General features: G+C 38.0%; 1 protein-coding gene across 1 annotated transcript in view; it reads right to left on the bottom strand.

Annotated features, from left to right (window-relative positions):
• The window catches only part of gnb1a (guanine nucleotide binding protein (G protein), beta polypeptide 1a), a 32,791-nt gene that overhangs the window by 7,754 nt on the left and 2,028 nt on the right, over window positions 1-23,009 (bottom strand). The window contains exons 2-4 of the mRNA XM_080897917.1: window positions 3,422-3,528; window positions 2,762-2,800; window positions 2,495-2,601 (exon numbers count right to left, since the gene is read on the bottom strand). Of these exons, the coding sequence (XP_080754043.1) occupies window positions 2,495-2,601; window positions 2,762-2,800; window positions 3,422-3,478 (203 nt within the window). The 5' untranslated portion in view covers window positions 3,479-3,528. The remainder of the gene's footprint in view (window positions 1-2,494; window positions 2,602-2,761; window positions 2,801-3,421; window positions 3,529-23,009) is intronic.

The raw sequence follows: 23,009 nt of genomic DNA, 5'->3' as shown, positions 1-23,009 counted from the left end.
TCAGAGCCAACACAATAGGAAAGATATCACTTAACCATGTTTAGTAGTGTTGCCAGTGCTGTCACTTTCCTGTGAGCAAACAGGACAAAAGATAGGAACCAATGCAGGTCACATGATTCAATTTACTGTGTAAATTATGTGGGTGGTGAGATTCGGGGGGGCTTGTTCAAGAACCATCATGGAAGCTAAGTGTTGCACTGTTGAGCAAGTGAATAGACATTTTCTAGACAGATAAAAATAGATCCATAAGCAACCAAACAAATGAAAAAGCTTGTGATACCCGTCTTAAATACATTTACATAATTTTACATGCAGAATGGATGGTGCTAATCCCAACTGGACTGATCTAGCAGCTGAATTACACCAATACTTTCAAGTATGTTTAGAAGAGCATCTTTAAAACAAACAAAAACCCCACTGAGATATATTCCAGTTTTTGCTTTCAAGAGAAAGCTCCTCAGTACCTCTGTGACTGCTCTGCTATCTGGGTGAACCCAACAGGAGTAACCACAGTGATGGTCCCAATGCACACAGGACCAGGAAAAAGAGTGAACACACCAATGACTGCTGGGAATATGGAAATCTTAACTACTGTGCTGGCAGGAATATGCTCACATACGCACACCAGCAGATAATAAGTCGGGGACCGAAAGGTTTGTGCTGGGAATTCTAGTCTAGGAAAAAAATAATTACCAGCTTCTTGGTCTTAAAAATGACCACATTTGATCTGGGAAAAAAATGTTAGCTTCAGATCAGGCTGTGACACTGAGTGTGTTAGCAGACTGCAACACAAGACTTTGCCCTAACTTGAAAGGAGCTCAGAGTTCTGAGGGTTGAGAAGAAGCCACCAATATTTTCAAAGGCAAAAACGTGGTTTTTAAAGAAAACACTGAAACTATTTAAAAGTTACCAATTGTGAAACTCGTAGTTCTTCGGGTCAGAGTACATGTCAACTGGCAGACAAGCGCATGCAGCAAAGTGCACGTGTTTGGCAATTTTTTAGTACTCTTTATGAACAACTTCGTTTTCATGGCTTCCCAGTCATGTACCCACACCTCATTCTCATAAGATACACTTTTGTGGTTGTCTGATATGATACAATAGGAGGTCTGAAAATGCAATGAGCAGCAATAAGAAAGAGCCTAATATAGATGGGTAATACAGATGTTTTACATAAAACAACAAAATGATCCAACATGTGTTTAGGTAATGTGTTTGAGGATCGTCTTGTGGGACGAGTTAGTCACATTTGAGTACTCAGGATATTTCATAAAAAAAAAAACGCAAATTGCTTTGTTGAAGTCAGTACAAACTTCTACTTTAAAGTTGTTTAACAAATTACTTTATTTTCAACATGAAACCAGTGCTTTGTGTTCTCACATGCACTGACAAAAAGAAAGAAAATATACGGGGATGAATTAGCTCTAAATTAATAACTGAGGTGTTATTCTAAGAACGTCTAATGCCTTAATATTTTGAAGAAAAAAAACACTTACATTTTTGAGATGCATTTAGGCTTTTGAAAAAAAATATTCATGCTATTTCTGGGATTTAGCATCATATTCCTTATATTAAACTTTGTCTTACAGACTGTTGGTGTTTTATAACAGATTCATAATATACTGAGGACTGCATGCTGAAAAATTACACATTATTGGCTGGTAAATGAAAGTAAGGGAAGGCTTTCTTTCTCAAAGTGTAGAAAATTCACCCTAGTCTGGCACGTGAAGAACCAACTCTAGCCTAGACTGCAGCTCAAAACATCTTTTTGATTGGGTAAAATCCCACAAACACCTCTTGAGGATAAAACATTGAGATTCAACAAATAGTAAGCTCTTACAGTGAAAACACTGTGTTAGATTTTTTTTTCTTACTTATACGACGACCAGCAGGGTGATGAGATGAATGAGCACTTTGCAGTGGTCTCCCTGTGGACTGACGCACGGCAGCGCCACAGTGATTAACTTGTTGATTGCTGAGGTGAGAGGTGTGTACAGCTCTGGGGAATACACTTTCTGAAGTGAGGACTATTGCTTCATCTGCCATGGCTATGAGGCTCAACACTTGTTTTTAACAAAGACTGACTCCATTTTGAGTATTTTCCCTACCCACATACCACACCCCCAGTGCACACAAACACAGGCACAGCACAGTAGAAGCACTCCAAGATACAGTGATGCACCTGAAATAACCATTCATGGTAATGAGTGTGTTAATATTGTGCATGTGCACCAGTACAGTACACCACTGTTAAAATTTTACAACCGTGAGTACATGGTAATATAACAGACTGCAAAAGACTTGCTTTGGGATTCAGAGTGGGGTGAGTTACTGTGGAATGCCACGGTTTGAAGAGGACCCTCAGGAGGAAGTAAGCAGCACAAAGACAGCCAAGCAAGCTTTTATATCCATTTCCTGCATTTAGGCAGTGGGGGTTGGGGCTGATGGGATAAAATATTTAGTTAATGGACAGAATGGAGTTGAATGAGATTACCTCGAGTCAGAGCCCCAGTGCATGGCATAGATTTTAGCCAGATGCCCCCTCAGTGTCCGTCTAGTGCGCATCTGAATTCGGCCAACAGGGTCAATGTTAGCTGTGATCTAAAAAAGGATCAAGATGAGAGAGAAAGTCACCTTGAGACCATCATGTATTAGTCAAAGTATTAAAACCTTCCAACCAAACATCAAGCCGATTGTCTTCATTTAAGTTTCAAAATAATAAATTATGTCAAGTCAACATCATAACAACTATAGCGCTTACCTGAGACAGGGTAGCATCTGCACACGCTTTCCTGGCATCCTGAAAAAAGCAGCCAGTAAAATTAGAATGTCATATTTTATGTGCAAATGGCATGCTTTCATGTTTGGGGGTTCCTTACTTTTAAAGCATTCTGTAAAAAAAATTAACTACACTATAAATGTCTGACATCTTAAATGCACTGGAATGACGACATCCATTTAATAATAGTAAATAATAAGAAACTATGGTGCAATACAAGTGAGATTAATGTAAATCAAGTTGGATTCCTGCTCAGTGGCATCCCACTGCAATGATGCTACTGAGGAACCTGAGCAAGCGTTGGCAGGCAGCTTTAACTTCTTGCCCACAGCAGTCATGTAAAATGTAGTAGAGGCTCAATGCAGAAATACTGTCATCCCACAGCTATTTTTGTTTGCTAGTGTTAGTGGTGCTTACGGTACATTGATTTTGATCATGTGACAATATGCATTACAGTACTGCTACAGGTGATAAAGCCTGTAAAAATGTATTGAAGCACTTTAATAGGACAAACCAAGAAGTACATAACCCCTATTATCACTACTAGTGTAAAACCTGGAGGTCACTGACAAATGTTATTTGGATTTATAAATCTACTTAAAGAAAACAAATGCAGGTTACTTCGGGGACTGAAGGACTTACTCTGATCTGGTTCTTGAGCTGCTCAGCCTCCTGGCGTAACTGATCCAGTTCACTCATTTTCCTCAGCTAATGGTGCGCTTCGCTCCGCCGCCTAGACTCTTGCTGATCTGAAGGAGACAAGCAACGAGATGCTCAACATACATTTCGCATGCTGCTTTTAAAAAAAACAAAAACAAAAACAAAAAAAACCGTATTAACGCAGTCAGTTGTAATACAGTACATGTGAATTAAACATATGGTGCTGACAAATTACTTTGGCTAGTACACAAAATTTACATGTGATTCTGGCCAAAATGGAATTACGTTTTGTCTTCTCTAATGTATTTATGGACATGTTATCATTTTGTTAGTTACAGAAAAGCCGGGGATCACACAGTATCTTTTAAATCCAATCTGTGAGGCCCAGACAAAGTCTCAGGGAATCGCTTTCTAGACAGCTCAAGACTTGTCCTCGCCAGCTTGAAACTGTTACCTAGCAACAAGCACTAGGCAGCTACTTTAGGCTTAAGATAACAATTTTGAGGATGATGCTGAATTTGTTCTCTCTCCCCTCCCAAACGACAGCAAACCCTTGGGCAAACATCTGGCCACAATGAGCAGCTGATAACCATTTCTTCAGAATCAAGGCAAAAATACATTAAAACAAACAAAACAAAAAAAAAAAAAACACTAGGCCATGCAGGCCAAACACATACCCCCTACTGACTGACAAAACGGAGCAAGGATCAAGAGTCCAGATATCAAGAAAGGAACAAGACAGACCAAGAAAGCAGCAGTTTCACTGCACTACTGAAACCCCAAGGTGCTGAGATGATGGGCTGGGACTGACAAAGCTGTCAACGTTCTGGCCTCGGGACTCTAAACTCTCCTCCAATGTCATCCCTGTAATCCTGGGACACAGTTGATTCAGCTCCTCAGCCAAATCCGGTTAAGACAAAACCTGCTGATGATCCTAAAAGCAGTGGCTATCTTGCTGACCCCAATCCTCTGGTTAACACAGACACTTTCACTATCCACAGAAAGATGACAAATTCGACTTCAAAGAAAAATACTATAACAACAATGAACCCTAGCTCAGAAATTCTACACTGACAGAAGATTAACTGAAGTGATACAATCATTGCTACTTTCAGCACCAATAAAAATTTAGGTGCCAACACAAATCAGCAGACCAATTCACCTGCTTAGTGGGGAGGAAAACAAACAAAAAAAAGACCCCATTTCATTGAAATGTGTTATATTTCAATATGAAGTGATTGTCTTCATTAGGGTTTCTCCTATCTTCACTTCAAAAATACAAACTCAAGATTTTATAAAAATTAAATATTTAAAGACAACAACGTAAGCATCATTACTCCCTGGTGTGTCAAACAAGCTAACGAACACTACCATCTGCACTGCAAACACATCTTACCTTCCTGTTTATCTGGGTTTCGGTCCTTTGTCCTAAAGAGTGTCGAGACCTGAATGAACACTTTACCCTTCAGGCGCCTGACATCTTAGTAGCTACCTGTCACCTGATTGGCTAGTGCTGTAAATGGGTCTGCATCTAAGCAAGTCCTCTTAGCCCCCTAATCTTGATAAAAAGGTCTCATGGTAATATCACAGGCTAATTCTTGTCTTCTCTGCACTAACTCTTTAAGTAATCACAGGTAAAGAAACTAAAACTACCAGTGGACTTTTTGCAAAGATATTGCAAGTTCAGATTTTGCAACCTGAGCATAACTAAACTGTAAGACAAGCATTTGAAAAGCGTGAGGGAGACAAAGGATGCATCCCACTGGTTGATAAAGTCTAGGTTATGGTTAGTGGATGCACAACTGGCAACACAGCTGAAGAAAAATCAGTCCAGCTGCGATTAACCTTCCTATAAAGCCTATGAATTATTTAAAAAAAAAAAAAAAAAATTCCCTCCATTTACTTATTCTCATTTTAGTCATTTCTATAAAACCTCATGAAAGATCCAATTCCCTTTAACAGCTATTGCAGTAAAACATGGTGGGCACTGAGTTTAAAAGAAAGGTTTTTAGATTCAATCACTGCTGTTGGATCGTCCTTTTCTGACCCTTAATGTTCTATTTTTTTTTTTTGTGTGCGTACAAAAGTGTTCTTCCTTTGTTCCTTTACAACAGTCAAACACCATTGTTGTAAATCAATACAATGAGCCACAGATCCTGCCCCCCCCCCCAAAGAAAAACAAACAAAAAAAACCAAAAAAAACCCCAAAAAACATACTAGCTCCACTGCTTTCCCATGGCCTAGGAACTTTTGGGGTGAGTCTGCTGTGTGAAACATTGTTGGCTGTTCACACGAGCCTTCTTGCTTCCAAATCATTCACAACATCTATTCTAGCTACAATAATTGTCCAGATTTTAAATGAGTGTAAGACAGAGGACAATCCGGGGGGGAACTCTGGAGCTCTTTGTCAATCTTTAACACATATTTTTAAGCAGTTTCTGAATTAACTTAACTTTGTTCCTGCACATTTTTAGATGGGAACACAGACGATGTAAACATATTAGCCTTTTTTCATAATCATTACAGTGATATTAAATTTCTGCAATCTAAAAAAGGAACCTACAGGTTCAGATTTAAATACATCCATGTAATCTACACAGTATACCGTTTTAGACTACAGATAACATATTACATAAATAATATGCCTGTATGTGTAAAATATAGAGCTGTACAAATATGCTAGAACCATTCAAATGTGCAAAAGCTCGAGTTTAGTCCTGATGTTGCTCTCATGTGAGGCCTACAGCTATTGTCATTTCTTTCTTTGTTTTTAGGGGCTTTCTGTCTTTAGCAAGTGAAACACGTGGAGTTGCCAGAGGTCAGGGGATCAATGTAGCGTGTCATGAACATTTCACGGTTTGATCCTTGAAAATTTTGTGCATGAATGAATTAAAATTTTGGTGTCTGAGCTCCAAAATAACAGCCTCTGAAATGCTAAATTTATTCAAATGGTAGAAATTTATAGAAGTCTATTGGCAAAAACGTAATATCAAGCACTAGTTGAGATTAGAATTAGCATAAAAAAGGTGTGATTCAGAGGACTCTTTTCCCTTTTGCTGGTGGTGGGAGTGTTGAAACCACTGGCAGCCCAACAGATAGAGCCTCGACTTCACTGCCTTCTCTTTCTGCCAGCTATTTTTAGAGAGGTGGTGGGGGAGGAGGAGTAGAAAGAGGAGGAGAGAAGCAGACTTCACATTTTCCAGCCACTCCTATCAGCTCCGACATCTCGAGCACAACACATTGACAAGGAGAGAGGAAGTGTAATTTGACTCCATACACAGAGACTTCATTGGTATTTCTTCTTCCCATACACAATGATCACAAATACAGCATCCATTTTCACAGCATACACATTTATAGGTCTTTATCAGATGTCATCTCTGCTGGCGTTTCATTAAACAGTATAATATCCGATTCCCCCCCCCCCCCCCCCTTTTTTAGTTGGTAAGCCTATATCTCAAAACATTTCAAAAATATTTCTTGCGAAGGAACGAATTTGTGGATTTCAGAGAGCAAATTTGAGTTTGCTCAAATTTTGAGTCCGAGTTAAATTTTAAATACAAGAGTTACCTCATTAAAAAGGCCATCATCTTTTTACTCTTGAACATTTTTCCCTTTGTGATTTTTTTGGAAGTGACTATGGCAATACTAAGGAAAAAAAATAAAAAAAAAGTTGCTAGTATAATTTATGCCAATGACACTTAACACTAAATACAGAGAAAACTAATCAAAACATCTGATAAATTATCAAGTGTATATCTTAATTAAGACATAACAAAAAAAAGTAAGGCATCACAGGTGAAGGGACATGCACAAAATGGTCTAGTGTGAGGTGAGGCAGCAGATTTTGGGGTAGACAAGATAACTCCGTGTGATGACAGTGTCCTCGTGCACAAGGGGATATAGACAAGAGAGGCAAAGAGGAGGACAGAGCCAGATTAAACTAATGAGAGTGAACAAGCAGAGGACAATTGGGAGGGTAGCTGCTAATTAACCGCTTGGTAAAGGGGAGCAAGGCCCAATATGCTTCATGGCATCCAGGACTAACAAAGAAAGATTATACCTATCCAGCACTAGGGCTGCACGATTAATCGTTAGAAAATCGCGATCTCGATTCATACTTATGTGCGATCTCATTTCCAAATGACAACGATTTTAAAAAAACAAAAACAAAAAAACAAAAACACAACAACAACAACAAAAAAAAACAAAAAACAAAACGACGACTGTACCGCATTTTGATCCGGGACGTACTCTGCATGAAAACAAGCGCTCACTCTTCCTGCTCAACAAATGACAAGGGCGGAGCCTTATACCACGTGATACAGAAGCTGTGCCGTGTGATGCTAAAATTAGCAGGGAAAAAACAACGGAGAGCACGTCAGGGATGACGAGAAAGTGACAGGAGAAAATCCGTTCCGGTCAACCACCCAAACATCAATAACGGGAACCTTATACACCGCTTCCCTATACCCGTCGAACTCAAAGAAATTACGGAGGCTATCACTTATCACCTGACCAAAGATTATGGCTCCCATCAACACTGTGCAAAACGAGGGATTTAGGAAAATGATCAACACCCTAGACAAACGCTACACAGTGCCATCCCGCAACTATTTTTCTATTGTTGCACTACCTGTTCTATGCACGCAGTGTCGAGCAACGGTGGAGACGGAATTTCAAGCAGTACAACATTTTGCGGCAACAACAAAACGTGAGACATTTGTTGTTTTTATGTTTATTTATTGTTTTTATGTTCAGTCTCAACTGTTACGAAGTTGATGTGCAGTTAATAAGTGCAATAAATATTTATACTGGAAAAGAAAATCGTGAGAGAATCGTGATCTCAATTCTAAGCCAAAAAATCGTGATTCTCATTTTATGCAAAATCGTGCAGCCCTATCCAGCACTGGGTTGTTGTTTTTTTTATCTTTCCAAAAGCCAGATATATTCCTATAGACCTCATATTTTCATTCACAAATAAAATGCCAAAAAAGACAAGTGAATCTTATAAATAAAGACTAATGCACATATAAACAAATAAATAGAAACAATGTGGAAAGTAGGGCTGCTCAATTAATCGAATTTTAATCACGATTACGATCTGGGCTTTCAACGATCATTAAAAATGACTGAGCCGATTATTAGCCCCTCCCTCATTTATCCGCGACACCTTAAAGGCCGGTCCGTGAAAATATTGTCGGGCATAAACCGGTCCGTGGCGCAAAAAAGGTTGGAGACCGCTGATTAAGAGGACCCGAGGGAAGCTCGGAAAGCTAAGCAGAAGTTATTTGGAGAGGAGAGTGACTGCCGTTGGTTGAAAAGAGAGTTTAAAAAAAAAAAAAAAAAACTTCAGTGGTGTTGCACACTATTTTATATTATTTTTTAAAGTCATTGTTAACCCTTTAAAGCCGGTCAGAGCAGCACGCTCCGTTTTGCGTAACTATTTTTAAATCCCTGTAGAACCTGAACCACGTAAGCTAGCGCAATAATTTGTTTTGCATATGAAACCGGAGGAGTTGTACTTACATCTTATGCCATCAGCTTGTCCTCGGTCACGGTTTCGTTCCACATATAGCTTTGCAAAAATTGCATAAAAAGCGCTTGCAGGAACAAAAACATAATATTCCAGAAACACGCTTTGCCGTTCCTATCAGCTGTTCGTAACACTTCCCACAGTGAAATGATGCACATGCTGTTTTCTTTGCAAATTTGCATCATAGGATTGTTTTTTGTTTTTCCTGCAGTATATAAAAATTGCTGTATCTCCAAAATAAAACTATGAAGACACTCAAAATAAATTTCCTGTGGTGGGAAACTATTTTTTGCAACTTTATTGTATTTAAAGTTTTGAGGGATAAACCTCTTAAATTTCTCCAAGTAGAAATATATGTAAACAAAACAAAAGCGATTTTCAATTTTTTTTGTAGTTTATTGCACTTTTTTGCAATTTATGTAATTACTATGCACTTAATGCATACATATTATTAAAATATGGGCTATAACAGTTGTATTGATGTATAGCAACTTGAAATGCTCCCACAAATGGCACTACAGCATGTAAAAAAATAATATAAGCTCTGGTGGACTTGGTTCTATAGTAGGTCTTAAAGGGTTAAATAAATATCGTCAAATAATCGTGATCTCAATTTCAGTGAAAATAATCGTGATTATCATTTTTGCCATAATCGAGCAGCCCTAGTGGAAAGCCTGTACACTGGTGCAACAACAAAATACCTCTTCTAATTTCTTAAAAATGAATAAACAGGTATTCCAAATATTAAAAAAAATATATATATATTTATTTTTTACATTTCTAACTCTTGCCCAGCTCGGAGACCAAGACAAAAAGCCATGTATTAGGCACAAAGGCAGGGTGGTGGGCTAAATAATTTACACCCTCCTGCCTCGATACCAGCTGACCCACCCTTTTATTCCTTCGGGGCTGCTCCCATCTCACTTGTCTGATTGTTCCTGCCAACTTGTCTCAAGGTTTTTTGTTTTTAAATTCTTGACCTTTAATGTGCCTCTTAGGTTGAGGCAGATTTGCTGCTAGTAGAAACAAACCGTATGAGCTGCAGCACGGTATGGATGGGGGCTGCTCTTGCTCGCAAGCCAGTTGGTAGCTGTCTAGCTGTTGCAGTGCCTTAGCTACTGATCATCTGTGTCAGCATGCAGCCTCCACCTTGATACAAATGCATAGATTCTCTAAGCAGGCGTTTCCTTTTTAAGGGTGTTTCCCTAGCTGTGCTCGTCTCTCTCTTCCCTTTGTCAAAACATTTAGCGGATGTGGCGACAGCACACACACACACTTACAAATACACTTGCTCGGTGGTTTCTTCTATTACAATCGTGTTTGCCATTGTCCATTTATGTTTTTGAACCAGGCTATGGAAACAGGTTACTCTGGAAATAATAACTGGCAGCATTATGCTAAAGGTGAATATAAAATCGAAGAAGAAAAAGAAGCAGATCAAAGAGACCGAGGGGAGGGTGGAGATCCAGCAGGAGGCAGTGTGTTGAGAGTTACAACACCAGAGGATAGGCTAGCACTTCACACAGAATTAGGTCAGTCTGACTTAGATTAGACCTGGCCCATGCTCGTAAACAAATAATCAAGACCGAGGATGCAGTGGGACAGGTCACTTGTAACCATCATGTCAGTTTCTGTATTTACTCTTAGCTTGGCAGCCCATGGACCCTTCCATGTGATGTCACAGAGTTATTATTGTAACAGCCATTACATTTAATGTTATGTTAACTGGCACTATAAGACCTACTAGTTTAGAATAGTGTAACCTGGATATTTTTTGTAACTATAATTTACAAATGGCCATTAAACATCCCACATGCAGGACTAAACAAACAGATACAAATTAATATGTGTTATAAAGACTTCTAAAAAAGAAAGAAAAGACCTAAGATTGGGCTAGATTATTTTAGCATCCGCTGAGTCTAATGCTTAAAATCGCAAAGGAAATGTGCCAACCAAGGACTGAATTGTGTGTGGTCCATTTATTTTTCCCTTTTTAAATAATTATGTCTGAATTTTAGTACGTTTCCTACAAAAAGAGAATTTAGTAATGGTGGTGCATGCTGCAGCTATAATTCACACATTTTGCAAACACTTCCCATGCAGGTATGGTAGTTGTGAATAAGGAGGTCACCATTCAATACAAAAATTCTCTAAACGTGTTGTACTCATTTCCTTTGGTACTGTAGGCAGCATATAGGCAACAAGTCTACCAGAACTGAAGACATTTGGCTACAAGTGTTCTAAGTCTGTCCTTAGCTGTTGGAGGAGAAACCACACAGGCAAAAACTATACATGGAAGAATGCAGCTGCCAAGATAGCTCTACTCATTGATAAGTCAGAGTCTATGGAGGGACTTTGCTTTGGAGGGGGGTGGTGGGGTGATGAAAGTATGACAACCGATTCAAAAAGGCAATATACAAACGATATTATCCAGTACTTCAGATGAGGAAAGGAAATATTTTTAGCAAGCATTTAAAAGACTGGCTCCCAAACCTGTTCAAAGAATTTAAGCCGAGTGAACTTCAATTCACAGTAACAACGCCCAAATCCTCAAATCCAACGCCCCAAATCCAACGCCAGGTCCTCAGCACAATATCCAACATGTTTAGTGTGAACTGGACAGAAAGATTAATTAGTCCGATACTCAATATATGTAAGTGGTATTTGACAAATACTAATGAACGTTGTAATTTTACAACATTTGTGTTCACAGTAGAATGTGTAGCTGAGAGCATTAAGACATTTCTTTGCTGCAGTTTTATTCTTACTGGGTGACAATGTTACACTACAGTCAAACAGACTGAAGTGTTTGCATGAAAACACATGCAACATTACGCCAACAACCCATTTCCAGTTATGTGCTTTGCATCATTGTGTTTGCGGATAGTTTTACATTGCTAAAAATCACACCTGGTTTAAAAACGCAGGCTGTGTAAAAGAATGTCACCGTTGCTTCTGCACAAGTGTGTGAAACTAAAAATCTGAAAGTTAAAAAAAAAAAAAAGGAATATTTTTCCCCCTGAAAATACACACTAAATATGCATATCATACCAAACCTACTCCCCCCGAAAATGTGATTAGATCCCTCTCTGATTTCGACATTTATATCTGGAAGAAAGAAAAAAAAGGTTATGTGGTATTTTATCTGGGTTCAAGTCAGAAAACGAAAATGGCAGATGGTTTCCCTAAAACCTGGGGAATGCACTTCTAGGAACAGCAACGGCTTTTAGAAAACTATGTGGAGAGGAGCTACCTTATTTCTTCCTGTCTATTCTTTAAACTTTACAGCATTTAAAACATCCTAAACCTTTGCTGTTTGACATCAAGTTAAGCCATGACAACTGGTTACACTGTAGGAGATGAGCATAATAATTGAGACATGCTTCAAGACTAATGTTAAAGGCTTTGGGCCATATCAGAATGAAAGTAAAAGCAAAACTGAGAATTTTAACGTTCCACAACAGTCAAACATTTGTGTGACTGGTATGTCTACTGAAAAATATTTGAGGATTGTCGCAACTGACTACCATCACAGTACATCTTGATTATTTCTAGAACATTTGTTTCATTTGGATAACCAAAAAACAAAACTTTATGAATACCAATTCAAATACGTATATAACTGTAAAACTTTCTATATTTAAATATGTTATAGTTCAATTTGTTCGAGTATAAAAACAGGCAAAAGATACAGTAAGTGCATGATTTCTAAGTCTTACTGGTGGGCGAGGGTCTAAGTGCTGTGAGGTAGTGATCCATTGTAAATGTAACTGAAACACAACCAGGTCACAAAGGAAGAAAGGACAAAGGGGGTGATGATGCAGTAACACAAGACATAAGGGAATCGCTCCTGGACATTTTTTAAAAGCTCCACCAATCTCATCCACTTTGTCATTTTCCAACACACCATTCAGCTCTGAGCGGCTTGTTTACAAGGCAGCTACAGCACTGTGGAGCAGGAAGTGATTCCTTCCCCTTCCCTGACTAGCTAGCATCAGTATGAATGAATGCACTATGAAATGGTTTTCACACCGGTGACACGAAATACCAGAGTTTCAATACCATATTATTATTTTTAAGACCATTTCTGTTATTACTGCACTGTTGTAATTTATATGCCACATTCAACTTTCAAGGATTTAATAAAATGTATATAACTGTACTGACATCACATTTGATAATTTGACTTGGGAAAAACTAAAGTGAGATTTTTGCATTTTTATGACCATTCATTTTACTTTTACCAATATAGCCCACTGTTTTGTAACAGTAAAGGGACACTCCTTGGTTAACACAAACTGTTAAGCACCTTAAGTGCCTTAGTTTTTAAGTTGTTAATGTTTTCTTTGCCATTACCATTTTTTGAACATACTAGAAAATAAGTCAGAAGGTCATGTAGCATGTTTGAAGTTGAATACAAACATAAACCGCTGAAACATCAGCAGAGTCACTAGGGGAAAGAGGAGAAAACCCCAAAATAAAGTCAAGTGAATAAAATGCTTAAGCAGTTATAGTGAAACCCACGACCAACACAGGACTTGGTACTAGAAAAAAGAAGGGGGAGCATAACCACTTTTTATGTTTACGCAACTAAAATTAACATGAAAGATTAACTGTGGATATTTCTGCACTTTCACTTTATACTGTGCCACTAATGATATAAATTAGATGACGGGGAAAGGTTGACAAGATGGGGATTAGTACTTAAATCACTGTTTGAGAAGGTGGGTTGCAAATCTTTCTGAGTCTCAAGAATGGCTGAACTAAATATGAATAGCCTTGGGCCTCATAACCCATTTTGCTCCAATGAATGTAGAGTAAAGTCCTGAGGCTACAAATGAGTATGCATAAGATGGCACAGTTCTGATTAAGTGAGCAAGTGGAGGTGCAAAAATCAACTGTAAGATTTATTGAAAAGAAAAGAAGTACAGTACACAGACTTCAGTTACCCCAACAGTTTTGGAAATGTACCACAAATTCAACTATTCACTATTATCCATACTTTTTCGCCTCTGAAACACTCATACTGGACGTTAGGGCTGCCACGATTTGTCGACTAGTCACGATTACGTCGACTATCAAAATCGTCGACGATTAATTTAATAGTCGACGCTGTAAGATCCCAAAAGACGCAGGAATAAGTAGCAGGATTTAAGAGTGTAATAACGGACTGAAACAGAAGATGGCAGCACTGCATGTACAAGGATGCCAGCTGCCGTTAAACCCCGAAGAAGAAGAAGCAGCTGTGTCCCAGAATTCATAGCGCGGCCCAGCTCAGTTTCCAACAATGGCGGCAGCTAGTTAGTTTTAATATTACTCTTATTATTCTTTCTGGGTCACAAAATAAACGTTTAACATATTTTCAGCCGAGAATGTAGCTGTGTAAACCTCAAATATCGGCTCAGTTTATCAGGACACCACATATTTTCAAAAGCGCGCCGACGTTTTCGGAGACGTCTGTTACCCACTAGCTCGATAGCTAGCCGGGGGCTAGGTCACTAGCGCGGTGAGAACACCGGACTCCCGGCAAATTGTTTTCAAACCCACCGCCGTCTTTCGCTACTCAGGTTAAATATATATATGAGTCACTTAGATAAATTAAAAATGTTGTTGTTTGGCTTTTTTTTTTTTTTTTAGTATTTTATTTGTTCCTGAGTAAATCGGTTTGTCTGAGATTAAAGTTATAGTTTTTACACAGCTGAATAAACGTCAAGCAGACAGCTGATTATCAGAAGTGTGAGATGCTGGAGAATATACTCCGTTGTCCTGTTATATTTTAGATAGCAAGGAGTTTATTAAACTTCACCGAAACAATCTGCAAATTTCATTAAAATTGAATAAACTATCATCTTGTCTTTATTTTTAGTTAGCACCTTAAAAGCTTAAAGCTGTAAGCTAATGATAGTTATATAAGAGCAGATGCTGCTGGTGCAATAAGCTGTAGTTTTACGTCCAGTGGATGATGATCTGATTAGTCGACTAATCGCATAAATAATCGGTGACTAGTCGACTATCAAAATAATCGTTTGTGGCAGCCCTACTGGACGTACACAGACTGATATCCCCACAAACAAGATATTTCTCTATGTATGCTTTAGAATTATAATATGTACCAAGTCCACTAAAGCCAATTTTAGATATCAATTATTTTAAGAAACCCTCCCCCACCAATACTGTCAATGGCACAATGCACCATTTCCTTGCTTCTGTTACTCAAAGTATACTAATCAATGCAATCAAAAAACCAACACTTTATGGAATTTATGTTCTGCATGAGCATTACACTGTGACCAATCTGGAGAAGTGAAGGCTCTGGTAGTGTGAACAAACATCTTACAGACAAATTTTCTATCCAGCTTAATCTCTATAAGATAAAAATGACCACTGCACTACCAACCCATTTTGGGTGGAACTCAAGTTTCTATTTCCTGGATTTCTGGCATGTAGACATAAGAATACCATCAATCACAGGGGGATGAACATGTGTGACTCTGCACAGCTGCCAAAAACAGATGGCTTTATGATACATTTCTATGACATGAGATGGAAATCCATAAGCACTCCATGTCTCAGGATGCTATGTCCAACAACATAATTAATTACTAGGTAAGCTATGTTATTTTAAAGCAAACCCCCCCCAACAACAACAAAACACAGTTAAGTTAGTTGAAACTAAATACTAGCCCCATCTACTGCTTTCTTTCAGCCTGAATGCAGCAGTCAAAGTGTTAATCCTCAAGAGCACTTGGAGATTTTTTAAGCTAATTTGGATATGAATGAAATTTTATAAACACACCTTTTTGCATTGTAATAGTTTAGACTAATGTTCGATTATTGGCTCCAACTCCAGCATGATCAGCAATGTCTGAACTGGAAGAAAAAGCTCATCACCACATAACAACCCCACAGCAAACAAACGCTGTGGAGGTGTAATTACAGAGTGATGTTGAATAAAATGCCTAACCTTATTTCATTTGTAGAAAAAAGGTTTGTCTAATATCCTACACTTTGGTTTTTTTTAGATCTTGGACAAAATCTAATTGAAATTTCACAAAATAAAAGTCTGAAAACCCCCCCCAAAAAAAACCAACAACAGCAACTATGACGTCTGTAATACTTTGTAAAAAATTGTAAAGGAACTATTTTTATTATTATTTTTAATTTGAATCAGCTGAGAAAACTTTAGCATAATTGGCTAGCTGCCAATGTCTGTTGGTAAAGTTACTATTGCAAAAAAAGAAAAAACATCAGTGGGGTAACCCTAACCTTACTGAGTGAACAATCCACTGTTTACTGGAGGTTTGTGGTTTTAGGGTGCAGTGCTGAAAAGGGAAGGGGAAGCCTAAATTAAAAAAAGAAAAGAAAAATCGCAAGGCATAAGAAAACATATTTCCTTTTACAATGATTCATCTTATTTGCACAATCATTACAATGAAAAATTTACAACAATACAACTCAACCAATTACCCAGCCCTACATTTGAGTGTTCTTTATATATGCTGTGTGAACCATCCCTTTTACTGGACACGATTTTGTATGCATGCACCGTCAATGTGGTTGGCCTGTGCTGGTAATGTCTGATGATAGGGGACATAACATCAATGCGACTGACAGTAGTGTTTAATTGATTGATTAGTGAAACATTCCATGATGCTGTGTGCTCTTTTGCTAGACAGAAAACATTGTTGGTAGAAATAGCAGGCATTTTTCAGACCACATTTCAGAACAAGATGCTCTCAAAAGGCAAACCTAGCCAAAAACAAAACAAAAACTTAATGCACATAAGCTGCTCTGCAATATAACTGATCATTACTAACAAGAAAACAGAATTCTAACATGAGGCTCAACCTTTAAAAAAAAAAAAAAAAAAAAAAAAAAGCTATTCCTAATGCTCAGCATTTTTTCTGACAATAGCATCGAGAGAAAAAAAAATATGCCTGTTAAAAAGATAAGATTGTATATGTCAAGAAAGTTCATGCATTTTAACATTTACTTGCTACAAAGCTGCACAACCATCTTTTCATACTTGGATATAAATGAGTTAATAGTTAATTAAAACTGTAAGGGGGGGGGGGGGGGGGGGGGGGGGGGGAAGGAAAGGGAGGGAAGGTCAGGCTAGCCCAAAGCCAAAAGCATGACTTTATTTAAAGCATAAAATACACTCCTTTGATTGCATTAATAATCACACCCCTCCCCCTGTGTTTTCTCCCCAAGCTTCCAAGAGAGGAACAAGTGTGTGAAGAGTCACATGACAGCTACCCCACTCTTGCTCAAGTGACTGTGGCCTTTCTTGCTTTGAAGAGGAAGAACACTCACTAATAGTAGCTGTCTTTCCCAGTCATCTCGGGATTCAGGTTTGGTCACATTTTCCCTTTGCAGTCAAATATAAGGGCGAGAATGTAAATAGACACAGAGATGGTCTCTATTCAAACCAGATCAGGCGGTGAAATCCACATGCAAAAGACGGCCAGAGTTTGTTATGGGCTTGTGGGAGGGTTACGGTGTAAGTGATGACAGTGATGGCCAGTGTGTGGGTCACCAAGCGGCTCTGGTGCCACTTACTTTGAATATTCAAAACAGTGGCTAAGACCTTTGGGCCAGCGGTGACAAGTTATGTAAGCATAACAGCACCTACAGTCAAACTATACACAAATCTAAACAGTGGGAAAGGCTTAGGAAGAATTTTCGCTGTAATATTGACACTTGGGAGTGCCTGGAGCTATAAAAAAAGACTAAGAATGTTTGCCAAGACACAGATTGAGAAAAATCTTTATTTGTTACTGCACACCTTTCATAAGTAATCTGTTCTTGCCACTGCTTAAAACAATCTTTACTGATAAATCAATTACAGTACCAAATAAACTTTAAATGTTCTTTTATCCAATTGGTGAATGTTATATAACGGATCATGTTCAATATAACTTAATAATAAATTTGTTATGTTTAAAATTTTACAGTTCTGTTAGTGAGGTTAGCAGATGGCAACCTATGTCAATGATTCTGTTAACAAAAATGTATGAGACTTCTGAGAGGAAGATCTGAACTGAATAGAATACTTTAAATTGTATAACCTATAACAATGTAAGGCATTAAAACCAACTCCAATATGCCTTTGATTTATTTATTTATTTTTAAACCATGACTCAAGAAAAGCAAATCATTTTGCGTTTAAGTTGTGATTGTGTTCAGGAAATGTAACATCCTGGTGTAAACCACTGTAGCTGCCACTTTAGGGTAGTGACACTTTTGAGAGAGCTGGCCTGCATTGCCACTAAAGGTAGCAGAACACACACACAAACAAACACAAAAATGTTCAGTTTGCAGTCTTAAAATTCATTTTTTAAATTGCCTTTTAAATTATAACTGAGTGTCCAGTAGTGTGTTTCCAATGATGGGCAAAAAAAACCAAACAAGAAAAAACAAAAAAACAAAACAGATGTTTGATATAAGTTACAAGTGCTACATTAGATAAGGCACTGGATTACCTGTGACCTGTTTCTGTACATAAAACAGGAAACTGGACTCTGGATGACATGGAATTTGCTTCATGTTGCCATCGCAGTTCTTAACGCAAACATTTTCTACATGTTGACAGTTTTCTCTGCTATGCATCAGTCACATTAATTATGGCAATACATTTAGATGCATAGCTCACTGAAAATACCTGGCAAGCAGCTGTACTAGCAGGGCGAGTAGCACAGAACAGATCTGGGTTTTGTGTATAAACAATCAACGACTACCGTACTTACTTCCTGGGCCATTACCAAGTACTACAACTTGAGCAGGGACTTTTTAGACAGGAAAATTGGCTCAGAAACTGAATATAAACCTAGGTTCCTCCAGATGACATGCGGGTAAAAGGCCCAAGTTTCAAAAAGGCTTTAATGGCTGATGAAAAATTCCTGCAACTAGAAAAGGCTAAAATTTTCCTCTTTGAACTATTCGAGGAACTTTTAATGCAGATGTTTTTGATTCTACTGTTGGGCTCCCTCACTATAAACCTTGCTGTGGTAAAGAGGGAAAGCCCTGCTGTTGTTGTGGGTGTGCTGGCATTTGCACTCAGTGCCAAGTTTCATAATCTTTGTGAATAGCTCTAAAATTTGAATTTGGAAGTTGTACATTGTAGCCTTGAGACTTCTATTAACACTTAGTGTTAATGTATGCCTGCATCTGTGCTCATATGTATATGGCTGAAACACATGTGTGGTGTGCATGCAATTAATAGTTAGATAACTTGCACCAGTGGATGCTAAGAAACTTATTATCTTCTGAAAGATATTGTTAGAACAAAGCTGTACTAGCACAGCGATCCCATCACAGTCTTTAGCTGCACATTTGCTTATGGATGATCAACACACCCTGATGAAACTGCGCTTGTGCTGCTTTCAGGAGCTGTATTACACAAAGAAGAAGAAAGGATTTAGATTGCTCAACCAACAAGACTTATGAGTATAGTAATGAAGGCATACTGCAGAGGCTGCGACTAATGGTCTTTTAAAATTAATATTCACAAATAATGTCGCTGATAAAGTCACTATTGTGGATGAAGAGAAATACTTATTCAAGAGCTTGGCATAGTACAATGGATAACTCAAGTTCCATGCCCATACTGTTGAGTATTTTTCCATCAACTCTTACATGAAACTGTCTGTGTTAGAAACCAGAACCCCAAAATGCTTCGCAGAAAACTGATTTGTTGTGGCTTGTAACCAACAGTTAAATGGCATGCTACCAGTTTCCCTTAAAGGAAACATTTTACACAGACCCCGTTAAATGTGTCATGATTCCTTTTTATTTTGAAGAAATTGAGATGAATATACAGGCACAGTGAAGTTTTAAGTCAGATATAGGTAGATAGAAATGTAGGGTTGTTATGCAACAGGAAATAATTATTTACCCAAAAATTGCATCTTCAATTAAGTGCAAATAATGCATTATTTCGTTCTTATCTTGAATCTGAAACTCAAACTTTACATAATGTATCCTACGCTTTCTATCAAGCATTGTAGTATACCTGAATTTGCATTTGCACAACTAAGCCTTTTTGTAGTAATACTTGTGTGGCTGTTGGAAAACATCTGAAGTTGGATCAGGCTACAGTAGTTGTATACTTATAACTCCATAACTATATAAAAAAAAAAAAAAAAAGGGGCAGTTTTTCTCACTTTTTTTATTTTAAAAAACTATCATAAATTTGTACAGAATTTAGGAAACAAATTTTCAGTTTTGCAGCAGTACTGTGACTACTTGAATAACACTTGCAATGGCCATGCTAAACAGGACCAGTCCACTGGAAAACAGTGAAAAAGCCATTACAAAGTCGGAAGAGTTCCCCACTCAATAAAACCAAAACTCCTGAACATTCAGCCATTACCCATCAGCTACAACAATCAGGGAATTGCTCAAAAGCATTATATATCCTATATTAACAGGATATAAAATTATCTTGTTTATTAACATGCAAAAAACTTGGGGCTGATATGCATAACTCTAACTACTGAACCAAGGCAATTTCATTTCAATGCAGGCCTTTTATTTCAGTCTAGATGTGATAGGGCTTTACTGACTAAATGTATTGATTACCAACCATAAATGTTATTAAAGAACCATTATTAAACATGTTCTGTGGCACTGAATTGGGACTGGTATATATTCATACTACAGATCTATTAGGAACCTCAATAGAAAAGTTATGTTGTCATGGTGTTCACACTCACTGCTACAATTCTGGATTGAACCAGCTTGTCTGAAGCAGTTTTAAGTTTGCATGTTCTCCCTGGTCTTGTGTGGGTTTACTCCAGGGGCTCTGGGTTCTTCCCACAGTCCAGCACCATTAATGCTATACTAATCTGTGAGTGCATGCGTCTTTTCATTGAGTAAAAGAAAACAAAAACTAACAACAACAAAAAAAACAAAAACAAAACCTGAACCTACCAGATGCAAACCAAAGATGTGGAGACTGTCACTAACTAAGAAATCATAATATACCATAATGGTCAATGAGACAAAACCACCACCACGTTGGATCCAACCACTCTTGCTTTTTGGTCTCTTGGAGCCACAAGTATATAAAATTTGCATCATTTTGGTCTGGTCAGAAGTTACGTTACAGCCAAGGCTGTCACAAACATACAACACATCTTGCGAGTTCAGGTATCCAACACTTGAATGAAAAAGGTATTTTATCAAAGAGAGGGTAGAGGGGTAATCCTGTGAAGGTATCAATCACTTGTATGTACTTATATGTACGCCCATATTTATTTGGCCCCTCAGCACATCTGCTTTTTACAGTGGACAGTGAAAAGCAGGATCATGCCTGATGTGAAAAAAATAAAAATAAATAAGCACTATCACTAACCAAAGCCACATAATCCCAAAGACTGAAATCCACATATCTAAGAATTTAATCCCATTCATATACAGTACTCCCAGATTAAATGAGGGAAAAAATAAACTGGATGACAATCCCCCCCCCACCCACCCACCCAAATCCCAGGCCAACAGGATAATTATTCAGGTTTTAAACACATGGTCATTATCTTGTGGTGCTACTCACTCACAGCTAAGCTACTGACAAGCTACACTGTGCACAAACTCAGTCTCAAACAGACAATTCTGCAATTAATGCTTTTAGGCAGGCCTGTCGTATATGACTTGTTTCAAGGCAAAGTCATCAATAAAATGCTGGAGAAATTCATGCAGCTTTTTCTATTGCTTTCCAACAGGGCCAAAGAAAAACAGTGTTGGATATATTCAGGGTGCCAATATAGAGTGGGTCACATCCAGGTCATGTGAGCTGATTAACAATAAATAGAACAATGTTTTATGCTTGGTTTGATAACTGGATGCTTTTGGGCGTGCATACAGGTTGCGCTTAACCCAAAAGTGCTACAGATAAAACCTTAACTATTCACAGTATACTGTTCTGCATAAACTTCCTCTTTTATTTGTAGTTTATTACAGGTCTGGCCACAAGCCTAGAAAACCAGACCACTTCATACAAAAACAAATAATGCCATAGATTTCTCCCAAACTTAACTTCCATCAAATCAGTTGTGAGGTATGATGTGATTAGTATGAAGAGATTAGAACTGGAAGTTTTGGATCAGTGTTAAAATAAATCTAATTGTGACTAAGAAATGAATAGGCATGATTAAAAACAAATAGACAAAATGTGTCTGATATACAGGCACACAGAAACAGAATAAGTTTTGGAAATAAGCAGAATACCTGTTACTGCAACAATAACAAAATGTGAAAGAAATAACTTAAAAATCTAAAGAAGCCATTACATCTTTCTCTCTTTAAATTATGTAATCTGTTCTATCACATCCCTAAGCAGCTGTGAGGATTGAGAAGAAACATCCCATTCCCTAAGGTGTGGTTAAAAAATTCTAAAAAAGAAAATAAGTATAATATTAAAATCTAAATAAAAATACATTTCATATACAGTATTTAAAGATATAATGTAATTTTCAGATCCCCTGATGTTCAGGTTCACAGTCAAGATGTACAACACCCCTTCCCCACCATGTTGTCCTGTAAGTGAGGTGCACATACTGGATTAATCTGACCAGGAATGCTATGAGAATGAAAACGTTTTTAATGAAAATACATTCTGCACATTTTTAGAATGAGGATAATCAATGAGATCTAGCTTGCCAAGCCTAAACCCATCCGATGCTCGGCAGCTGCCTCTCTCTGTCTGAGAAAAAGCGGTGATGAAAAAGGCTTTGAACGCCATCTTGTTCATTGCAGCTGCTTGGGCCCTGAATACAGGAACCCATTCATTCGAGGAGGCGGAGGGAGGGGGCACACTGGCAAAATGAATTCATCTTTGTGAGCCATTAAAAACGGCTAGCTCTCTTAAGAAACACCACCAATTTTCCTAAAACGGTTGAAAATAGTCTACGTGCGGTCACGGATTTTTCTAATGCAGTATCTCAATACTGCTGGCCTCAAAAGTCCGTATAAGCGCCAGGCTTCATATAGCTCGTCTCGGTGCTGTCGGAGGCGCACAGCACAGCTTCCTGC

The sequence above is a fragment of the Rhamphochromis sp. 'chilingali' genome, assembly GCF_963969265.1.
Source record: "Rhamphochromis sp. 'chilingali' genome assembly, chromosome: 12".
NCBI lineage: Eukaryota > Metazoa > Chordata > Actinopteri > Cichliformes > Cichlidae > Rhamphochromis > Rhamphochromis sp. 'chilingali'.
The sequence above is the reverse complement of the archived record's forward strand: the minus strand, read 5'-3'. Positions and strand labels throughout refer to the sequence as shown.